Raw genomic sequence first — 24176 nt, 5'->3', positions numbered from 1 at the left:
CAAGAGAAGATTATTTGCAGATTATGAAGAGGAGATGCAAATGCAGAAGTAAAAGAGAAGCGTACGCAAGAGAAAGAGACAAGAGAGGATCCAGAAGAGGACTTCTGCCCATTCAAGCAAGAGGGAGTGTCATGACAAGAGAAATCACTAATCCGTGATTAGTAGACATTAAAACAGTATTATATATTACACGCCAATGGTGTAACATGCATATGTATTTATGATGGACACCGACCGATTTGTTATGGCGGTGGATCATCTCAGTAGATAGGACTAGTCGAGCTGGAGCCACTGCTTCAGACAGCATCAAATTTGGACATGTGATACTTATTCTATTAATAAAAATGTGCACACACATGTCTAGGTCCTAGGGGCAATAGGAAGGGAAGGGTGCATTAAGGTGCATTAAATGGTAGATGCATGGGTCATAGGCTAAGGGTAGGTGTAAATTGGAAGATGGAACTTGAGTGATCTGAAGGGACATTGATGAAAGGGTATCCCCCGTTCATTGTGAATCTCACGTAGCATTCTTCATTCACCTTGCATTCATCCGCAATCTCTCACACACCTTGCATGTAGGTCAAAAATAGAAACAAGTACTCTCACGAGGGCGCTCTTCCCCATTGGAGGGCCAATTGGCATTCAAATTCTGCATGCATTGCACACATTTGCATTCTTGAGAAAGCTGGTTCTTCACAGTAGGTGTGATCACTAGGCGTCGTACTCAGCTGTAGCATCTGCACAAGTTTGTGATTAACAAACTTGTGAGAACTACTTGGGTCAAAAAGAATATAAATCCGTGTCCCTTGGATCTAACCATAAGCCCGGTAGAGATCCTGGGGGGCAAACAATGAATGAGGCCGGGTGAGGACATTGACACAAATACCTATCAAAGTAGTCTAAGCGATTGTCTTTGACTTCATAGGTGGTCCTTTGAGCTTTGGTGTAGGTCCCTATGAGGCTCTCGGTCTCTTTGGGCAATCAGCCCGGGTATGCCCACGCTCCTCACAAATGAAGCATCACCCTTCCTTCTCAATCTGAAGTGAACAGAGGAAGTGCTCCTTGCTACCCTTGGCAGATTTCTGCTTAAGTAAGGAGGATCATCAAAAGATCTCACTTCTCCGGTGCTAGTAGTTACATTGGAGTGGATGCTCGTTTAGTAGCTCCACCCACACAGCTTGTTTGTATCAGGATTTTTCACAGTCTCATAGACCCATCGATCGTTCAAAGACTTTAATAAATTTTCTTTCTTTCTTTCTTTCTTGTTCTTCCCCTGCGTCTCGGGTGTAGTCAGCTTTTTTGTCGAGGCCATCGTATCATCATAAATGCGCGCAAAATGTATGGCCTCCTTCAGGGTTGAGCTCCTCTTGTTCTTAACCTGCAACTTGTATGAATCGGGCAAGCCGGCCACAAAGAAACACAAAAGGGTCACAAGATCCATCTTTGTAGTACGGGTCTGAAGGTCACAAGATTTCTGGAGATAGGTCTTGAAAGTGAGGCTCAGTTTGGTCATATCCAAGGCCCTAAACTTTGGCCACAATGTCATAGTCATCTTCCTTTTTTAGAAACTCAGTTCTAAAGGCTTCCTCGAACTCTGCCCAAGTGGATGGCTGAGGCCTCAATTCCTTCCACCATAATAGAGCCTTCCCGACTAGATATCCAACAGCTAACTGAATGCGCTTGTCCTGCGGGTAGGGGTGAAAATTGAAGTGGACCTGCCATTTATGCAGCCAGGTATCCACAACCTCTTTCTTTCGATCCTTCTGTTCCCCTGAAAATTGCACTAGGGGTAATATTTGGGCCAAGAACAAAAGCCATGGCATCCATGTGAGTCACGGTCTGAAGCTGGGACTGCATGGCAACAATTTGCTGGAACAATTGGTCATGGTTCAAATTTAGGAGCGCAAACCTTTCATCCAATCCCGTGAGGAATTGATTGAAGGCGTCCTTTGTAACCAGATCCTCATAAACATCGTAGTTGTCCCCTTCCATATCCTTTCAGACATAGGGGAGGGTAAATTTGAATTAGTTATATTCTGATCCGCCTTAGGGAGGTTGCTTGCATCAGCTATGAGAGATAACAAGAAAGGAATACCCAAAAGGAAAAAAGCTGTAAAGTGCAAGACCTGGAAGGAATTCCGAATAGAGAGAGCTGTTCTGGCGCACGAAGTGAAAGCGAACCACGAAGCAATCACAAGGCTGGTCAAATCTCTGGAAACCACGCTAAAATGACTGTGCAAATGCCCAAGCTTTGCTGAGGAACGAGCGTATGAGCTGACGCACTCCAAGACCTCAGCCAACAGTGAAGCGTACGGCCAACATGCAGTAAATCATACGGCCAATCAGGGAATCCTCTTGCTCTCCTAACGAACCAGCGTTGAGCAATACGTGCACGAATAGTAGCAAACGAACAAGGGATGAGGGCGTGATATGAGCGATGGGATGGCAGGAGGCAGGGAAGAGCAAAACAAGCAGGAATCAAGAGCTAGAAGAGAATGGAACTCTTGCGAATCAAAGGCTGCTACCAACAAAATCAGGGTGCCAGTATTTGAACGCAAATCTTCATGGGCTTTAATCCCAATTGGTGCCCTAGCTTTTGAAAAGCAAGGCCAGCCAAATCTAATGGCTTGCTTTTAGGGTTTTCTTCGCAGAAAAGCAAAGTTGCTTTTTCGCCTTCTCCTCAAACTGACGGAGATTTCCCTCGTAACTCAGGGAATGCTCATGCACCTCCCAACGCATCTCCAACAAAAAGTAATCAACGTCCAAACGCTCCCAACGGAATTCGCCTACCCTTCTTCTACAATTTCACATCTCTCTCTCCATCGAAATCCTAATCTACCTCCCAATCAGGCACTAATTCACCCAATCGCATCCTCCCTCACATGGAGATCTCAACTTTCCCCCCTAATGACAAAACAGTTGCTTTTCCAGCCATCTAGTGCAAAAAACGAAATCTGCACTTACCCGGAAGATCAAATAGAATTCACAATTACCTTCAGAAATTCACCATCCAGGAGTGGCTCTGATACCAACTCACACGACCACAATCACTCTCGGAAATCCGGACCTGCACACAAGCACAAACCAACGATCATAGAACCATAAAGGGAGGCGCAGGCATGCTCACCACCCAACCATGATGCTCATGGGTCCAGGACCAGTAGAATCCGAGCATCCCCCCGAGCCACAGGCTAGGCTGCTGGCACGAACATCTGCATCCAACCAGTCCACAACCTCTTGGCGTCCCATACCACCAAAAGGCGCTCATAGGGCCTCAGGACTGCATTGGGAATCCGGCCTATGCTAGAAAGCAGGTGCGCATTCGGAACACGATCTAGGATCCAGACCAAAAAGGAAGAGCTAGACTTGCTGACTTGCGTGTATGAGAATTGAACCCCTGGGCCCTTCTTCTACAATTTCACATCTCTCTCTCCATCGAAATCCTAATCTACCTCCCAATCAGGCACTAATTCACTCAATCACATCCTCCCTCACATGGAGATCTCAACTTTCCCACCTGCTGATGAAACAGTTGCTTTTCCAGCCATCTAGTGGAAAAAACGAAATCTGCACTTACCCGGAAGATCCAAACAGAATTCACAATTACCTTCAGAAATTCGCCATCCAGCAGTGGCTCTAATACCAACTCGCACGACCACGATCGCTCTTGGAAATCTGGACCTGCACACAAGCACAAACCAACGATCATAGAACCATAAAGAGAGGCGCAAGCATGTTCGGCATAAGCATGATGCTCACGGGTCCAAGACCCATAGAATCCGAGCATCCCCCCGAGCCACAGGCTAGGCTGTTGGCATGAACATCTGCATCCAACCAGTCCACAACCTCCTAGTGTCCCATACCACCAAAAGGCACTCATAGGGCCTCAGGATTGCGTTGTGAATCCGGCCTATGCTAGAAAGCAGATGCACATCCAAAACATGATCCAAGATCCAGACCAGCAAGGAAGAGCTAGACTTGTTGACTTGCGTGTATGAGAACTGAACTCCTGGACCCCTTATATACTCTCTCGCCCAGTGCCGCTAAAATAGCTAGAACCCTGATTCATTCGTTGCCCTTGCAACCCAACCTGACAATCACTTGCCTAGCCAGTAGCCGCCCCAGGCTATCAAAGCTAGTCCTGTGTGCCTAAACACACGTCAGATATAATCCATGCACATGACACCTACATGGTATGGATGCTTCATCAAGAGAGAGTCTTGAGAAATGGATGATCATAGCATCCATATCGAATCTATGTGGGAGATAACGTTCTAAGTGGGTGCTATGTGGCAACTTCTTGTAATCACCTCCTTGCAAGTGAGACACTTTGCCTATGCCCTTGGCTGAACCGTACACGACCCTAAAATTTTTCATACTTTAAACATAAGGTATAGGAAATTTTATTAACAAGTTCAAGTTTCAAGTCTCCACTACTTAAGCATTCCAAAAATATATCTTAAACCATTGATTATAGAATCTTCAATCTAGACCGCAAACATTGTGATTAAAATTTGAAAGACTTGTTGTTACTTCCTAATTCATTGGTCACCAAATACATCAATGATCAAGGACTGAATGTGGTGAGGGAGAGAGAGTGAGAAAAGGAGAGAGCACACCGACACACAAGCAGGATGGACACAAGAGTGTGGGGATAAGAACTATGTGTGTACCTCCCCTAGCACACAGTCAACCTTTTATATGAAAGGATAAGGTTACAACACTAAGTACACCGTACTTAGTGTACTTAACAAATAAAAGTACTAACTATACTTGGGTGGCCATAGTGCCTTTACCCCAACAACCTCCCACTTAAAGGCAATATGCCCTCAAGTAAAAATAAATGAGGCTCAACCTATACCCATCAACTGTCGGCAATGTGCAAACCGCTCTACAGAAGCCTTTTGTCAACAAATCTGCTGGATTATCATCTGTGTGAATCTTGACAAGCTGAATCAGCTTATCATCTATTACCTCCCTGATGAAGTGATACTTCACATCAATGTGCTTAGTCTTTGCATGAAAGACAGGATTGTGTGCCAACTGAATAGCACTCTGACTGTCACAATGCAACAATGGAATATCTCCTGTAATGCCCAAGTCTCCCACTAGCCGAGATAACCATAAGGCCTCCTTGCATGCCTCTGTGGCTGCAATATATTCAGCTTCCGTGGTAGACAAGGCTATGCACTGCTGCATCCTTGACATCCATGACACGGCACCTCCAGTGAATGTATAAACATAACCGGTAGTAGACTTCCGATTATCTGGATGACCAGCAAAATCTGAATCCACATAACCATGCACCTTTGCATCTCGCTTGCCAAAGCATATGCACAACTCCTGTGTGCCCTTCAGGTATCTCATGATACCTTTCACTGCATTCCAATGCTTCTTGCCTGGATTTGCCATATATCTGCTAACCACTCCCACTGCAAACGCAATATCAGGTCTGGTAGCAACCATGGCATACATGAGACTGCCACAAGCTGAAGCATACGGAATCTTGGCCATTTCAGCCCTATCATCATCTGAGTGTGGGCTGTCCATTGCACTGAGTTTCACATATGGAGGCAATGGAGAACTAACGGTCTTCCCCCCCTCCATATGAAACCGGTGCAATACTTTGCCAATATATTCGGTCTGAGACAAATACAACAAACGCTGTCCCCTGTCTCTCCGTATCCGCATTCCCAGTATGTGATTTGCATCACCAAGGTCCTTCATATCAAAGGCCTCATGCAATCTTTTCTTAAGGTCATCAAGCTCCTCACGAGCTTTACCAGCAATAAGCATGTCATCCACATATAAAATGAGAATGATTAAGCTGCCATTTGCAGCCCTTTTGGTATATAAGCAGTGATCGTCATCACTTCTCCTGAAACCTTGGGACTTCATGAAGGTATCAAATTTCTTATACCATTCCCTTGGTGCCTGTTTCAGCCCGTAAAGGCTCTTCTTAAGCTTGCATACAAGTGACTCCTTCCCCTTGACTGCAAATCCTTCTGGCTGCTGCATGTAGATCTCCTCATGAAGATCACCGTGAAGAAAGGCGGTCTTCACATCCATTTGGCATAATTCCAAATTCTCACATGCAACCAAAGCAAGTACAATCCTGAGTGTGGTCATCTTAACCACTGGAGAAAATATCTCATCAAAATCGACGCCATACTCCTGCTTAAAGCCCTTGGCAACCAACCTAGCTTTATACCTTGGCTTAGCTCCAAGTGTGACTTTCAATCTATACACCCACTTGCATGGCAGTACTTTCATGCCCTTAGGCAACTGCACCAATTCCCAAGTACCATTTTTATGGAGACTGTCCATTTCAGACTTCATGGCTAGTTCCCATAGCCTTTTATCATGCATTTGCACGGCTTCCTTGTAACAGGAAGGTTCTCCACAGTCTGTAAGAATAATAAAATCTGCTCCTGGAACAAATCTGTCTGGCGGTTTCATTTGTCGAGTGGACCTTCGGACCCATTGGTCTTGCTGTCCAACTTGCTGCTCACCTAAAACAGGTGGCTGTTTCAGTAAATCAGGCTGCAGAATTATGCCTGGGAGGTCTTCCAAAGGTGGCATGTCCCGTAGTACATCTTCTGCCACTGCGGGCTGTCCATTTGGACCTGCTGCAGCATCATGTATTGGCTGATTACGCTGCTGTTGTGGCTGATTTGCAGCCTGCCTGAATTGTACAGGATGTCCCGAGTCATCAACGTCAACCTCTGTAGCATCAGAAGGCTTATCTACTGCCTTAAACATACATGACTCATCAAATAAGACATCATTGCTGCGAATTAGCTTTTTATTCACAGGATCCCATAAGCGGTAACCCATCTCACCATGTCACCATATCCAAGAAAAATGCATTTAAGAGACTTAGGATCAAGCTTGCTGCGATCTTCTCTGCGTATATGCACATACGCAGTGCAGCCAAAGACCCTCAAGTGCTTATAGGAAGGAGGTTTTCCTGTCCAAAGCTCCTCTGGTACTCTGCCATCTAGTCTTTTATTTGGTGACCTATTGATGAGGTGTACTGCTGTTTTTACAGCCTCAGCCCAAAATCCATGAGGTAAAGCAGCATGTGACATCATAGAGCGGGACTTTTCCTGTATGGTTCTATTCATACGCTCTGCAGTGCCGTTTTGCGCTGGACTGTAAGGAGCAGTGAGTTCTCTTTTGATACCTCTAGCATCACAAAATGCATTGAATGCATTAGACATATACTCCCCACCGTTATCTGACCGCAAAGCCTTCAGTGTTCTGCCTGTTTGGTTCTCAACCATAGCAAGCTATTTCTGGAACACTGGAAAGACATCACTCTTCAATCGAAGAGGATACACCCACACCTTCCTTGTGGAATCATCTATAAATGTGACAAAGTACCGTGCACCTCCAAGTGAAGGACTAGGCATCTCACACACGTCTGTATGCACAAGCTCAAGTTGAGCATCTTTATGTCCTAATCTCCTTTTATGAGGACACTGTAACTGTCTACCATATATGCAGTGCTCACAAAACTTTAAATCAGAAAATTTAAGAGACGGTAAGTAGCCAAGGCAAGCCAATTGCTCCATTCCACTTATGCTCATATGTCCCATCCGGCTATGCCACATAGAAATATTCGGCAGCTCGATGGCATGAATATCAGCATGATTACATACTTTAGCATGAAGAGTATACATTGTGTCAACCTTAGAGCCTCTGGCAACAACCAGGGCACCTTTGGTGACCTTCCAGAAACCATGACCAAAGCTGGTCACAAAACCTTCGTCATCCAACATGCCAGTAGAAATCAGATTTTTCTTGACTTCGGATACATGCCTGACATTGTGAAGCATAAGCTGAGTACCATCAGCAAATACAAGCCTGACATCTCCAACACCGACAATACTGCATGCATGATTATCCCCTAGAAAAACGACTCCATTACTGCCTGCTGCATACCTTACAAACAATTCTATGTAAGGTGTAACATGGAATGAGGCACCTGAGTCAATGATCCAAGAGTGCATGTCTGCAAAATCTCCTGCATGGAGAGAATGAGCATCCAAAGTAGAGAGAAATAGAACCTCTCCCTCACTGTCATAACCGTGTGTAGAATGAAGCTCTTCAATCTTCACACTGCTCTTGCCATTGCTTATTGGTACAATTGCCTTTGCATCTGACGCATCAGTGTTTTTGGCTTTGTCTCTCTTATCATTTTTCAGTTTAAAGCACTGCTTTTTGGTATGTCCCTTTTTGCCACAGTAGTAGCACTCAACATCTTTGTTGGAGCGGGATTTGCTCCTCCCTTTTCCCCTTTCCTGGGATTGCCTCTTTGCTGACTTCTCCCCCCTTGCATTTAAGGCATTGTTAGGCTTTACTGCATCTTGAGCTTTCAGCTTCTGCTCTTCTTGCAAAATCAGCCCTGTGATATCTGAAAAACTTATGAAAGTGTTTGCATTTGTTACAGCTGTGGTGAATGTATCCCAACTTTCAGGAAGAGAGATCAAGAGTGCCATACCCTTGGTTTCCTCATCCACCACATACTTTTGATTTGCAAGTTGAGTGACAATTGAATTAAACTCATTGAGATGTGCATCCATGGAGGTCCCTTCCTTCATCTTCAGATTGAAGAACTTGCGCAACCAATATATCTTTGTGGCTACACTTTGCTGCTCATATGTGTCCTGTAGCTTTTTCCACACACCCCAGGCTGTTTTTTCACCATCCACATTCCAAACAACACTCTCATGGAGTGACAATTCAATTATGGACTTTGCTGACAGATCAGCTAGTGCCCAAGCATCATCAGATGTGCCAGTGGGCTTCACACCTTTGTGTATAATAGGAGCATGAAACTGCCTGAGAATTAGCACATTCAGGACCATCTTTTTCCACATCGGGTAGTTAGCAGCACCCTGCAACTTTTTAATATTGAGAAGAGAAGATTCCGAGGATGAAGCCATTACAATCAGCAAGAAATATAACCCACACTTGGGTGCCTGACTCCCTGCAAACCAAGTGCACACAGGCATTTGAACTGTGCTCAAAAAATTTAATTCCTGCAGCGGAACAACAGGAACTGCACCTGCAAATATTTCTCCCAATTAAACAGAAAATTATAACTGTTTACTGCTTGCTGCAGTATCCGAACAGCAACTGTGTTTGCATCATTAAATGCACTGTTGTACAATCAGCAATACTCTGATATTAAAGCAGCATCTGCCCTGCAATTACAGTGAAAAACAGCAGTATATTTTGCACTCTGTACTTCTGTACAATGACTGTAATCAGCCCCACAGTTGACACAGAACAGTACCTGACTGTACCAGAAAGTACAGAATCAGTAAATGGCTGTTTGACTGTTCAAACCTGTCAACTTCAAGCTTCAAGATACCATTAAAACTGTATGACACAGTTTAGAGTAGGATTTAGGCAAAAGCCCCTTGACTGGAGGCAAAATTCTCAGAATTTTAAGTGCATTTACTGCTTCACTAACCACTGTAAGGCATTTAAATTGCTTCCCCCAGCACTGATATGCATCCAATTGCAAAACCCCCAATTTGACTGGCACATTCAGTGCTCAAGTCTACAATGTAGTACTCAATGTAGCTTCTACTGTCCCGTGGATCAACAAATGCATACGAATCCTGCAAGAATCAACTCCAAATAGGAGGATAAACGCAATGCATGCGTATACAAGCCAATACTTGGCACTGGCTACAAAAGCCCCTTGATTCTGCAATTCAATGTTGAGGATTTCCTCACACAGTAGGCATAGACAGTTATATGTTTCCCCCAATACCAGCAATGCTCACGATGAGCTCGAAGGATGCACCTGTACCTATAACACTGCCGGAGCAGTTGAAGAAATTCTGACGAGAGCTCGTAGGCCTGGCGGGCTGTCTTGGATGTGCGTTGGAGGAGTCGCCTGTGTGGCGACTTGTCGGACCGCTGGTGGCGTCACCTATGCCACGAATTGGCGACCCGTTGAAGGCATCGCCTGTATGGGCGACGCTGGGCCCTGAAGGCGTCGCCTATGTGGCGTTGCTGCTGGCGACGCCGCTGTTGGCGTCGCTGGTGGCGTCGCCTCTATTGGCGTCGCTGCTGGCGTCGCCTCTGTTGGCGTCACTGGTAACGTTGCTGCTAGCGACGGCTGGCCTCGATGGCTGATGACGCTGGCAGCGCTGAATGCTGCCGGCCCTGCTGAAAGCAGCAGATCGATGCTGCTGCTGGCGCTGTTGCTGGACGGATGGGAGAGAAAGGTAGGCAGGCTCTGATACCACTTGTGGTGAGGGAGAGAGAGTGAGAAAAGGAGAGAGCACACCGACACACAAGCAGGATGTACACAAGAGTGTGGGGATAAGAAGTATGTGTGTACCTCCCCTAGCACACAGTCAACCTTTTATATGAAAGGATAAGGTTACAACACTAAGTACACCGTACTTAGTGTACTTAACAAATAAAAGTACTAACTGTACTTAAGTGTACTAACTGTACTTGGGTGGCCATAGTGCCTTTACCCCAACATTGAAGAGTCATGAGACTTGCAACTTTTAAAAGACAAGTCTAGGAAGAACTTCCAAAGCATCAAAGCTGAAAACTCTAGCCTTCTAAAGCCTAGTCTCTAGGCAAAAAAGACAAGTCTTGAAAAAACTTCCAAGTTACAACTTTCAGCTTTCAAGCATCAAAGCTAAAAACTCTAAACTTCTAAAGCCTAGGCAAAAAAGAAATGAGGCTACAAAAGTCGGGACTCTAGCTTCAGTGCACTAGTCTCTTCCTCTCCCTCATCACCATCACCATCATCAACAACAGCAGCATCATCATCATCATCATCAACCATAGCAGCAGCATCTAAAACATCATGTGACCCTTCAGCACTTCAGTCTGCACTTGCATGTCCTCATGTCTCACCTCTAGTGGAAGTCTCTTCATCTGGCTCTTGTAATTCTTGCAAAGTAATCAGCCTGTTGATCCTCTCCAAAGTTACCACCATTTTCTCATACCCTCTCCCCTTTATCTTAGAAATGAGACTGAGATTTGCATGTATGTAGACTAACTTCTCCGTGTGGGAGGGCTTCAACCTATTCATTCTTTTAGTGTAAGAGAAAAGGTGCTCCAATTCCACTCACAAAGGGATGCACAACTTCCTTGAGAGAGAATCCGATTTGCAAGCTGCTGCAATTTAGAAGTGCTGGCATCAAATGTTTCCCACCATATAACTGGATAATGCATCCTCTTTTCATCTTTTGCAATGGCATGAGCAAATGAACCCCCCTTTGATTTTATATACATCAGGTCATCATCAATAAGGACTCCTTGTTGCTCCATGTCATACTTAGTGTAGCGCTCTTAATGTTTATCCATCCACTATTAACGCACCATTTTGCTGCCAGCCCTTTGCCTTTTTCGCTGCCAGATTTCCTTGCCCTTGCAGCCCCGCTGGTTTTGCAGCCCTGCTCCTTTCCAGCCTGCAACGTGAGCACAGCACCAGCCAGCCCTTCGGTCGCAAAACAGCCTGCAAACAGATTTTCGCCATGACAGCAGCAGCCTGGTGCGCCAGCCCCTATTGCGATCCAGAATCGGGTACCTGCAGCCTGTTGCGCCATTGATAGCCTGCTCTCCTTGGTTCGCTACATTTTCCTGCCAGATCAGCAGCAGTTTCAGCTTCCTATCGCGATGAAGACAGCCTATTAAAAGCCCAGATCTGCTCCTCGCCACCCATTGCAACATTGCTCCTCGCCACCCATTGCAACATGGACCTCCGGACAGAAATCTGCAGGCCTCTTCTATGCAACAATTTGGCAGATTAAATCATTGCCAGGTGGAGTCTTTCCATTCTGCTTTTAAGGATTCTCTTGTCATTATCAAATTACAGCAAATGAAAGACGCTCCCTTAAAGCATGGAAACCCCTGGTAATTCACCCGGCCTTTCAAGGACACCTCATGCATCATCTACCACACAATATCGTGTTCAGATTGCACAACCAGCCCATTTCGGAGCTTTTGCATCGTGGGTCTTCTGTGTCACGTGCCCTCCTAGTGATTTGGACCACATCCTATACCTTCTGCGTGAGGCACCTCAGTTACATTACTTCCTCAGCACAGTACAAGTTGTGTTCCACGAGACACGAAGATACTCAGAACCCGATATTCCTCAAGAGTTTGCTGTCCATCTTTGGAGAGAATTTTACCCCTCACCTTCAGCATCTCCAAGGTACTCTCCACCTCCTTCAGCTCCCAGATATCCTCCTATACAGGTTGTACCTTCTCCAAGACAGTATTTACACTCTGAAGGCACTCCTTCTCCTGGATATCCTCCACTTCCGACAGCAGCTCCTTATCCTTTCTCAGATCCATGGACTCTGCAACCTACTCCTATCCTCTCACGAGCGGGACGTCCGGTAGCTGAGCTTGACGATGGAGCTGAAGTGCAGGAGTTGGAGCTGGAGTAGGAAGCAGGAAGCTGGGAGTAGGAAGCAGGTCCGGGAAGGAAGTGCTCTGATACTAGTGTAGGCTCACGGAAGCAAAAGGATGCACAAGAGTGGAGCAAGAAGTGGAAGCGGTCACATCAACTAGTGTAATGAAAATGAAAGTACAAAGTACTATAAAAGAGAACCCTAGGACCTAGTGTCCTAGTGGTACTACTAGTACTAGGTGTCATAAGACACTAAAAGTACTAGGTGACCTAAGTGCCAATAACTAAAGTTACATGGCACATACCAAGGCCTAGAGGGCATCAATGCAATTGGGAGAAGATGGCCTACAGGCAAGAATCTTTGTATTGATTGTTGGGATATGATGCACTCTCCCTGTAAGAAATCCTAGATTTACTATATTTAGAAATGTGCTAAGGAATAAAAAGGAGACTGAAATAGCAGAGAACAAGGAATAATTGTATTGCTTGAATGTCTGTAGGGTAGATGTTGTGTGTCATCCATACAATTGGGCCTCTCTTATATAGAGAGTGAAGAGTCACACATGAAAAGGTGTGTACTCCAAAGTGTGTGTGCATGAAGAGGTGTGTGCCCCTTGTGAAGGGTGTGACCCTTGATGAGAGGGTACATTACAATAGAAATGTCTCTTCAATAGAATGTCTCTTGTGAAGGGTTGTGCCTCATAGGAAGTGTCCCGTCGAAAGGGCAAGGGTTGTGCCTCATAGGAAGTGTCCCGTCAAAAGGGCATACCCTTCCACAGGTGTCCATTCATCAAACCATCCATAAGTCTAGAAATAGAGAAAGGAATACGTCACAGACCGTGACATCCCCTCCCACTCAAAATAAGACCGTGGTGGAGATAATGAACTGATGTAGAAAATATCACTGTAAATTCTGAAAATACTGCTGTAAAATGTCAGGGTACTGCTGTAAGTCTTCATCAGATTGCCAAGTAGCGTCGGAGTCGTCCAGATCTCGAGCGTTCATGACTGGCTGAGTAAAGATATACTTTAAAGAGTGATGGTCTGTCTTGACCACAGAGTCGGCTCCCATGAGAGAATATTTCCAAGAGCGATAAGCATGTACAACGGCAAGAAACTCCTTATCATAAACCGGGTATCGGGTTTGGATATTAGAATGTTTATGGCTGTCAAAGGCAATAACTCTGCCTTCTTGCATCAAGACTGCTCCTGTAGCGATGTCGGAAGTGTCGGTCATGACCTCAAATGGAAGGTTTGGGTCAGCAATAGCCATAACAGGTGTGGTAGTGAGTGCTTGCTTGAGTTGTTGGAAACTATACTCTGTTTCGGGAAGCCACTGAAAAACTGTTGTGCTTTTCAATAATTCGGACATAGGAGCTGCGATTTCGAAAAACTGATAGACCTTTGTATGGTAGAAGTTTGCCAATCCGAGAAAAGAGCGGACATCATGAACATTCTTAGGAGTAGGCCAGTTTCGGATTACCTCGACCTTCTTGGTATCCACAAAGATGCCTTGAGCTGAAATAACATGTCCCAAATATTCGAGTTGGGTCTTGAAGAACTCACTCTTCTCAATGTTGATGCAGAGAGAATTTGCGCGGAGAACTTCAAAAACTTGGTGAAGAATCAAGATATTGTTTGTGCGCATGTAGGGATCTGCTGAAAACGAGGATGTCATCGAGGTAAACGATGACGAACTTATCGAGGAAAGGCCTGAAGATGTCGTTCATTAGTGTCATGAATGTGGCCGAGGCATTGTTTAACCCAAAAGACATGACCAAACATTCATAGTGTCCATACTTTGTTCGAAAAGTTGTCTTGTACTCATCGCCTTCTCGTATGCGTATTTGATGATAACCTGAACGAAGATCAATCTTTGAGAATTGTGTTGCATGTAGAAGTTGATCGAAGAGGTCATCGATGCGAGGCAATGGATACTTGTTTTTTATAGTGAGCTTGTTGAGGGCTCGGTAGTCGATGTAGAGGCGCATTGACTTATTCTTTTTTTCCACAAGTAGTACAGGAGATCCGAAAGGGCTGCGACTGGGCCGAATGTGACCTTTGTCGAGTAGTTCCGTGACCTGTCTTTGGATTTCTTCATTTTGAGTGTAAGAAACCCGATAAGGAGGTTTCGACGGTGGATTACTGCCGGGAATAAGTTCAATTGGGTGATCCACTGGTCGTCGAGGTGGTAACTGCTTTGGCAATTCCTCTGGAAAAATATCCAGGTAGGGCTGGAAAAAAGGTTGGTTGAGGTATTCAGGAGGATCCTTTGTTGGTGTCTCCTCGACTGCCGTAACCAACAGAAGTGACGTCTTTACTTGACGTTTACGAACCCACTTCTTTACTTGTAGGACAGAGGCAACTGGGGTTGAAGGAGAGTCCCTAGAACCAGTTAGCTCAATAAGTTTTCCCTGGTGGACAAACTGGATAATGGCTGCGAAAACTGATTGATGGATCATAGTCATAGAGCCACTGTTGTCCAAGTATGACATCGTACCGAGAAAGAGGCATGATGTCAAAGTTCAATTTGTTCGTATATGTGGTGGTGATGTTTGCTTTAAGGACATCAATGCGTAACGAGGGATTTAGGCCTGAGATGAAAGCATGAAGGTGATCATCCTCAGTTAAACCATCAATCTCCAGCACCAATGTGGTGAACTAAGAGATGTAGGAAGACAAGGAGCCCGTTTGCTCCAACTGTCGGAGTTTTGAACGTGCTTGGAAGTCCGCATTGGCAGGTATGAACTGCTTACGGAGCACGTGTTCGAAACGTTCCCATGTTAACACACTTTTGCCGTCCTTTAAGCGTCTTTGCTACCATAGAAAAGCTGTATCCTTGAGGAGGAAGGCTGCCAAGGCGATCTTTTTGCCTTCAATGAGGTCAACAGTATCAAAATACATGCGCATTTTTGCGAGCCATTGGTCAACTGTTCGGCGATTGCATTGACCAGTGTAGGCTTCCGGAAGTTTAATGTCAAGTCTTTTAGTGTTGGAAGCTTGAAGTAAACGGTAGAGGGCACGTAGTTCAGTGTTTTCTACCTCTGGTGGGAATGAATCCGCATAGCGTCGGGTTGCGTCACGTCATCCTCTGTATGTGTGGTACTGCGAGAATCTTGAAGTTGTTGGACTTTCTGGACCAAGTCGGAGATGCTGTTCTGAAGCTGGGAAATTTGAAGTTGCAGTAGTGTTTCGCCTTGTACGTTGACTTCAGGGGTCTTTTTTGGACTTGAGTCTTTGATCTCTGAAGAGGCTTCACGCGAGCGTTGTGACATATCGGAGATCCCTGTGAGAAAAGCGCGAACTTGCGCTCTAGTTTGTATCATTCTTAGAAGAAGATTCGGGCTGCTCCCTGAGGTTGCTCATGTTGGAGGGGGCAAGCGAGGCAGGATGGAACCACCCATGGAAGTTTGATAAAGGATGTCCTGTCTAAGGTAACACTGGTGATGCCGAAAGTGGTGTTTAACGGCACAACACGTCAACTGTCCCCAAAAAAAACCTCCATCCGTACGGCCGTCCATACAACGCGTCAAAAACCTATCCCGTACAATTGTACGGATTTTCGTACTATCCGTACAGTTTTCGATTTTTGTACAATTTTTTATTCCATACAGTTTTTGATTTTCGCGCTTTTTCGTACTTTGACCTCTGTACCGGCCGTACATCCGTCAGATCTGCAATTTTTTGGTGACATTTGGGGCTTTTGCATTCGGGCTACGATTTTGCAAGAAGATTGCAAATTTGCAGACAATTTGGGGCTTTCTTGAATTTGCCCCATTTTTGGCTCAGTTTTGCTCTACAAATTGGAGCTTTTGGGTCTATTGCAGGCAGATTGCACAATACTTTCAGATTTGCAGTGAATTTGGCAAGAAATTCGAGGCCATTTGATCACATTTGCAAATTACAGCTTATTTTGGGGCTTTTTCAGATTTGGACAGCAAGTCCTATTTTTTGCAATTGCAAGCCTTGAGGCTATCTTTTGGGTTACTTTGTCAGTGCTTTTTGACTTGTCCCATTTGCAATGGCTGGCAACAATCATGATTTATTTGGCATTCTTCGTGAAGATGATAAGTTGGATGGCACCAACTATCCGATGTGGTCTTATCTCATGAAACATATTCTTGTTGCTAGGCATTTTTGGAACATTGTTTCTGGGGTTGATCTAAGGCCAGCCAATGCTACAGTGGCTGCTCCTACTGCTGGTCCCTCTGCAGAGGGTACTCCTCCTGATGCTTTATCCTCTAGCACCCCTGTTGCTGCTCCTCCAACTCAAGAACAAACAAGATGGGATGCAAGAGATACAAATGCACATTCTTGTATTGCTTTATCATGCAAGAGAATCAGCCTCAAACTCACACAGTTTCCAAACATGTGTGTGAGGGTTGTCTTTTGGGTAAGATGCGTCGGTTTCCTTTTCAAAAGAATTGTCCAAAATTCTCACAAAGGAAAAATGCTTTAAAAGCCAAATCTGAAGTGTTCTTTGCTGAACATTCAGCTTCTCCTCTTGTGGACTGCAAAGCTAAGCCAGAAGTTGACATGTTTGATGCCTTTGACTCTTGGTTACCTCTGCTTCCCTCAGAGAGGGACTTTGACCAGCAACATGAGCCTCCTGCAGGCCCTCCAACAAGCAATGATCAGCCAGCACCCCATGCTGATTTGCAGGTTCCTCTTCCAGCACAAAATGATCCTACTATTCATGATGCAGTGATTGAAGAAAGAGCTGTAAATACACAGCAAAGGCAAGTTCCCATATGGCTTCTTGACACCTTGAGGGACAGCAAACAAGATCAACCACTTGCTGCCCGGACAAGATCAGGGAATAGACAGATGCATGGTCACTTTCTTGAGTTTGCACTCCTTGCTACAGCTTGCAATGAAGAGCCTTTGTGCCATAAAGATGCTTTTGACAGCAAAGAGTGGATGGATGCAATGAGAGCTGAGCTACAATCTATTGCCAAAAATAACACATGGGAATGAGTAGATCTCCCTCCCGGCAAGCATGCCATTGGTACCCGGTGGGTCTACAAATTAAAAAGGAAATCTAATGGCAGCATAGATCGACACAAAGCCCGTCTTGTTGCAAAAGGGTATGCCCAACAACAAGGCATTGACTTTGAGGAGACCTTTGCTCCCACTTCCACGATTACTACTATTAGTTGTGTCATTGCCATTGCAGCCCATCACCATTGGCAAGTGCACCAGCTCGGCATCAAGACTGCCTTTCTTCATGGGGATCTGCAGGAAGAAGTTTATGTGACACAACCTCCTGGCTTTGAGGTTGTTGGCTCCGAAAACAAGGTATGCCGGCTGAGAATTGAAGCAGGCACCCCAGGTATGGTATGCTAAAATTCATACTGTCCCTTGGTTTTCAGAATAGCCCCACAAAGCCCACTCTTTATGTCCGTGGGAGTGGTTCTGACTTTTTAGTGCTGCTTTTATATGTGGATGACATGCTGATCACGGGCCCTGATACTCAGCATATTGCAGCTTTCAAGGCTGATTTGCAGCAAGCTTTTGAAATGTCAGACATGGGACAGCTGCACTATTATTTGGGCACAATTTGCTCATGTTGAGGGGGGTCCAAGTATATTGGACAGCTTCTGGATCGTCTTCAGTTGGAGGATTGCAAGCCAATCTCCAGTGGACCCTGGCTTCAAATTTTCAGCTCATGATGGGAGCCCACCATGTGATATCACTCTTTACTAGCAGGCTGTTGGATGTCTCATTTACTTATGCCACACCAGACCTGACTTACAGTATGCAATATCCCAACTCAGCAGGTTCATGCACATGCCCAGTTCACAGCATTGGCAAGCAGTGAAGAGAGTCTTCAGATATCTCAGAGGCACTCAGGATTTAGCCCTCTTCTATGGTGATCAGGGTTCACTTACCATGCATGCTTACACGGATAGTGACTGGGCAGGTTGTTCCGACACCAGAGTGTCACATACCGACAATTGTTTTTTGCTTGGCAATTCATGTATCTCTTGGCTCAGCAAGAAGCAACCAACAGTTGCCACATCCACTTGTGAGGCTAAGTACAGGGCAGCCTTCACCGCTACAATAGAGTGTGTCTCGCTTTGACGATTACTGACAGATCTCGATATTCGCCAGACATCGTCAACTATAATCTACACTGACAGCCAGAGTGCTTTGGCCATTGCGCGTAATCCGGTGTTTCATGCGCGTACCAAGCACATTGAAGTTCACTATCATTATGTTCGAGAGCGGTTGTTAGTAGGAGACATAGAGTTGTCCTACCTTCCCATAGAGGACAACATAGCAGATATGTTTACAAAGGCACTTCCTCGTCCCACGTTCGAAGTCTTTCAATAGGCTTTACACTTGGTTCCCTTTGTTACATGATCTGGCATACCTTGTACATTCATAGGTGGCTATATCTTTTTGGATGAACATGTGCCACCATGACCAGAAAATACCAGGTATTCTGAGACGTTTCCAGAATACTTCAGCCCATACCATGGAGGGGGGTTTGTAGGCCATCTTCTCCCGGTCATATTGATGCCCTCTGGGCCCTGGTATGTGCCATGTAGCTTTAGTTATTGGCACTTAGGTCACCTAGTACTTTTAGTGTCTTATGACATCTAGTACTAGTGGTACCACTAGGACACTAGGTCCTAGGGTTCTCTTTTATAGTACTTTGTACTTTCATTTTCATTACACTAGTTGATGTGACGGCTTCCACTTCTTGCTCCACTCTTGTGCATCCTTTTGTTTCCGTGAGCCTACATTGCCATCATCCAGCCTCCCTCCATCAACATCATCCATAGACTGAAGTTTCTCCACCATCCGATCCGTGAGCTCATAAATCAGCCTCATAGTACCTGCCTCCCTATCAGCCAATCGAAGAATCCTCAAGATTGGCGCACAAATTTTCACTATCATTTTTGTGTTTTGCCAAAATAAACACCCAAGGTAATGGCTGTGACTTCATTTGTTTTTTTGGTGCGACAGGGCTTCAATGTCAGCCATTCATCACTCACAACCATTCTTCTCAATCCATTGAACACTCTGCTGTCCAACAAGTTTACTAGCACAATGTACATGTATGCAAATCTCGTGGAAGCAAACTTCACTAGCTCCTTTGTGCTATGCTTTCTGTACAATGCCAAAACACGTGGCTTTCTTGTGATAAAGCTCGGTGCCTTGCTCCAACACAAGAGCCACCCAAGCCAACTTTCCTATGTCCTCAAACAACAAATCCAAACAATGGCATGTCCATCTTGTGAAGGCCATTCTTGCTCAATGAGTAACCCTGCACAAACATAATTTGCAGCATTATCCATGCAAACTTGCACAACAGTTTCAGGCCCAACATCCAATCACTTCTTATAAGATACCAAATATGTGTTCTCCTGATTTACATTGTCCACTAGTGTCAACAGACTTCATAAATATCGTTCATGGATTGAAGTAGCCATAATATTTATAATAGGTCAGACTTGCTTCCATCAGCAGTAGAGCTGCTGCCACTGCTGTCTGCTGTCCTGTGTGGCCTGCTACCGCTAATGCGCAGTGTTCCGTGTTGATGTGGCAGCCTTTGGGGCTGTCATGTGGACCTGTAGTTTACGGCTGCTGATGTGATGCGATAGCCCATACCTGTCTCTGCTGCTGCTTGTGCTACCCTGGCCTGGCTGTACACCAATCAAAATGGCCGTGATGTGATAGCCCATACCTGTCTCTGCTGCTGCTTGTGCTACCCTGGCCTGGCTGTACACCAGTCAAATGGCCGTGGGCTGAAGCAGGCCCATGACAGCAGAAGACTTGCATGTATGCTGCTCTATAGCTAATGGCCTTGCCAATCCCAAGCGCAAAAAGAATACAACTGAGCCCCTAGGGCTGCGATACAAAGGTGAGCCACGGGACTCTTGCTGGAAGTGAGTGCTGAGCTGCTGCACAAAAGTCTGAGCTGCTTGGCTGGGCTGTTGATGCTCACTGAAGAAGTTAAGACTGCTCAACAGCTGGAATGAGCCCCAAACGCTCCCTATATAGGCACTGGAATCCTTGGAGCTGGTCAACTGGAAGGTTTTCCTGGCAAAGTTTGGGCTGACTGCCCCCTACCCTCCTATGCTACAACATCATGTGGCCGATTACCCTGGTGCCCATGCCTATATATCTTTCATTTACGTGCACACAAGAGACTGGCCAAAATAGGCCATTTATAACATGCATATCACAGCTCCAAAATCTGTCGATATATCTTTAGTACATTGATATAAAAATCCGGGCGAGAGAAGATCGTCATATTTATAAAAACAAACGGTTTAGAATGGTATGAATTTCTGCTATAAAGCAGTAATGCACACATCCCACTCAAACCGTAACCCGCAATAGCGTTATGCATTAATTGTGTATTCATTCGATGTATGAATCGGTTTGAAGATAAAGTGCAGGCAAACTACCTTTTTCTTTTTTACTGGCTTCAAGATTTTGATTATACACCGCTCGTTATTGACCACGTTGACGCCTTCAAAGACTTCGCTGTATTTTCCACGTCCAACTTTACGTACAACCTCGTAATCATCCTGCTCCCTAACATATCAATGCTAGGTGTAAGACACCAGCAACCACTTTCAAGGCTCACAATACTAAGCCCACAGCTACTTCCAAGGAAGGAAACCCAAAACCCACCCAGGATATGGGGACCCAACTGGAGATTATGCTTCGTAAGAGAGAAGGAAACCCAAAACCCACCCAGGATATGGGGACCCAACTGGAGACTATGCATGTTGCGCAGAGCTAACACTTACCCCCACTGCAAATTGGCGGACTCGTAATCCCAGTAGTCCTTGGGGCGGAGGAGGTTGACATCGGAGTAGACACGGGCCTTGGACATGGCTCCAGGCCGGCGAAGGGACTTACCAATCTTGTGAGCCAGGGTGGAGGGGAGGGGAGAGGGAGGGGGATGGGGAAGGGGAGAAGGGGAAGGGGGAGGGGGAGGGAGCTTGTAGAGGCAGAGGGAGAGGTGACGAACAGAGGTAGGGGCTAGCAGAGCAAAGAGGGATACTATGGTGGAAGGGTAGGCTATGGTGGACAAGATGCGTTTTCGAGGCTGGCAAAAGGCCATCATCCCTCCAAGGCTGCATCACTCTCTCCTTTACTTTACCCACATTACTACACAAACCTCAAGCAAGCAAGCTTGCTTAGGAAGGACGCTAAGCCAGGCAAAGAAGATTGCCTGGACCGAAAAAGAGTAGGACCTATGCTTTCAACTCTCCTTTACTTTACCCATTTAACACTCTTGGGGGACTATGGTGGAAGAAGAAGAGTAGGACCTATGCTTTCAACTCTCCTTTACTTTACTTTACCCATTTAACACAAAGCTTGCTTCTTGTTACTTCAGGCTCTAGCATTTGTTGAATAGCATGAATTTTACATGGCTCGGTTCGTATACAATCATGTGAAATAACATGCCCGAGCAAGATACCTTTGAGCTAAGTTGGGCTAAGCAAATTGCCTTTAAGTCAACCTACAAAGTTTACAAGCTCCTCACAAAGAGGGGGACTATGGAGCAGGCTATGGAGGACAAGATGCATTTTCTAGGCCTTCAAAAGGCAGTCATCCCTTCAAGGCTGCATCACCCTCCTTTACTTTACCACAAACACAAGAAAATTAGGAGGTTTACCTTTGAGCTAAGTGGGCTAAGAAGGAGTAGGGTGTGGTGGACAAGATGCATTTTCAAGGCCATCATTCCTCCGAGGCAGTAGCATTAACAAATGCTTCTGCTCTGGCCCGTAGTTAGGGTTTGGCTCAATAGCCAACCTTTGATGTCTCCCAAAGCCTTGTCAACTTAACCTCACCATGAATACAAAAGCGCCTCCCAATTTCTCTATATGCACCTTCTATACAATATGATTATATCCACAATTTCTCTTAACATGTACAATCTGATGATTTCCACAAAGCATCCATGGTGTGCTTGCATTTCTGATAGAAGGGGGGCCACTTTTGTTTACACCCGACTTTGGCTGCTAGAACATTGTTGGGCATACATTGAGGGGGCTATTGGGGGCCAAAATGACTAGCTCATTAACGTTAGCCCAAATGGGCGTGATGTCATTATAGTAACTTACCCATCTTAGACGAACAAGATGGATAATCTTTGGTTGTAGGTGGCGGGATGCTAGCCTTGGCCTTGTCCATAAACTATCAAATGTAAGTCTCCCATCATGGATTACAAAACCCCCTGACCCAAACAATTGTTATGGGCCCTAGCAAATCTTCATATACTTATGATGCATTGTGTGTTTACATTGTTGAGGAGCATGTTTGTAATTGAGGAAAAAGGCCATACACAAACATTAATGAGTAGCTTTAGTCTTGCTATCAATGAGCTTTCACAAGGAATCCACAAATAATTTCATCATGATTGATCTTAATCTCTTGCCAAGCAAGACATGAGATGGTGCTAAACTTTTTCTACGCAACTAGATGATGTTTATAATTGTTTTTTCAATGGTGGAAGTAGTTGGTTTGTCTTTGGTGTTAATTTCTTCTTTACAATTGAAGCATTTGTAGATGATCATTATAGTCAATTTGTCTATGGTGATAAAATTTTCCCTATGGTTAAAGTAATTCTACATGATTATTATAGTTGGTTTGTCTATGGCAGTTTTGAGAGCAGTGTATTTGATAGCAATAGTATTTGTTTTTCATCACTTCTACCCCTTGCATGTGCATTTCTTTATTGAAGTGTGCCTTTCTAAAATAGAATCTCCTTAAACCAATTATTTCATACTTTTCATGCCTCTTTTACAAGCAAAACTTACTACAAAGGAGGTTGATTGGAACATCTTGCATACATTCCCTAATGTATTAATAAAATAATATGATGGGCTTACCTCAACATCAACAATAGGTGTTCAAGTAAACAATTCAAGTGTGCATTCTATTGTCACTTTCAATTTCAATGGGAAACCCAAATTTGTTGGATAGGGTGTTATGCCTTAGAGAAGTATGTGTTTGAAAGACCTTTATCATTTCATGTACCTTGCTATGAGGACGAGAATTCATAAGAGGCCTCACTATCAAGAAGGTATTACCCTAGATCTCACATAGTCAACTTGCAAAAGCATGAAATACAAGTAATTTTGCAAAAAAAATGGTGAACACATGTCAATTTATTCCTCATCACAATTCAAATGGTGAAACTTATGCTTGCATAAGGAAAGAACTCATAATCAAGTTGCAACAATGAAAAGAAAACCATAAATAATAGGAAACCTAACAACGTACATGGCACAAGATATGGCACCTAAATGGGGGGTCCCCACATCAAGGGGACTTTGTTCACTTGCCAAGGATACATCCGCTTAGAGCCCTTAATCTCTATCAAGGAACCATCAAAGAGGATCATCATATTTCTCTTATGTTCCCACTGGAACATCAAGATCTCAACATGATCTTCACATGTGGCTATCTTGCCATTAATTCCATGCTTCTTGCAATCCAAATAAGAAGCAACACCAAGGGCAAGGATTTCTACAACATGTAGATGCTCATCTAAAACATGCAAATAGTGTAAAATTGCGTGAAAAACAATAAGGGCATTCATTAATTATTTGTAGAAGAGTCTCGTAATCTTCATGCCTCCAAGGAGATACAAAAGAACTATAACCCCCAAAAAGATGCAAAGCAAAGAAATTCCACAACAAGATCTTCATCACAACATATCTTGCAACACTTAACTTAGAGTAACAATGCAAGATTGACATATGCAAACCGTTGTATCTTGAAGATGACTCAATTCAAG

At 44.7% G+C, this 24176-nt stretch overlaps 1 protein-coding gene across 1 annotated transcript in view; it reads right to left on the bottom strand.

Annotated features, from left to right (window-relative positions):
• Positions 1 to 21610, bottom strand: part of LOC147879718 (casein kinase II subunit alpha-2-like) — a 39417-nt gene extending 17807 nt beyond the window's left edge. Inside the window, exons 1-2 of the mRNA XM_087371461.1 lie at positions 21175 to 21610; positions 20827 to 20956 (exon numbers count right to left, since the gene is read on the bottom strand). Coding sequence (XP_087227587.1) covers positions 20827 to 20956; positions 21175 to 21494 — 450 coding nt within the window. The 5' untranslated portion in view covers positions 21495 to 21610. The remainder of the gene's footprint in view (positions 1 to 20826; positions 20957 to 21174) is intronic.
• Positions 21611 to 24176: the final 2566 nt, after the last annotated feature.

Source organism: Dipteris shenzhenensis, chromosome 33 (assembly GCF_047967505.1).
Source record: "Dipteris shenzhenensis isolate YYH24624 ecotype China chromosome 33, Dip_SZ_1.0, whole genome shotgun sequence".
Taxonomy (NCBI): Eukaryota; Viridiplantae; Streptophyta; class Polypodiopsida; order Gleicheniales; family Dipteridaceae; genus Dipteris; species Dipteris shenzhenensis.
Note: the sequence above shows the minus strand (reverse complement) of the source record. Positions and strands in the feature narration are given on the sequence as shown.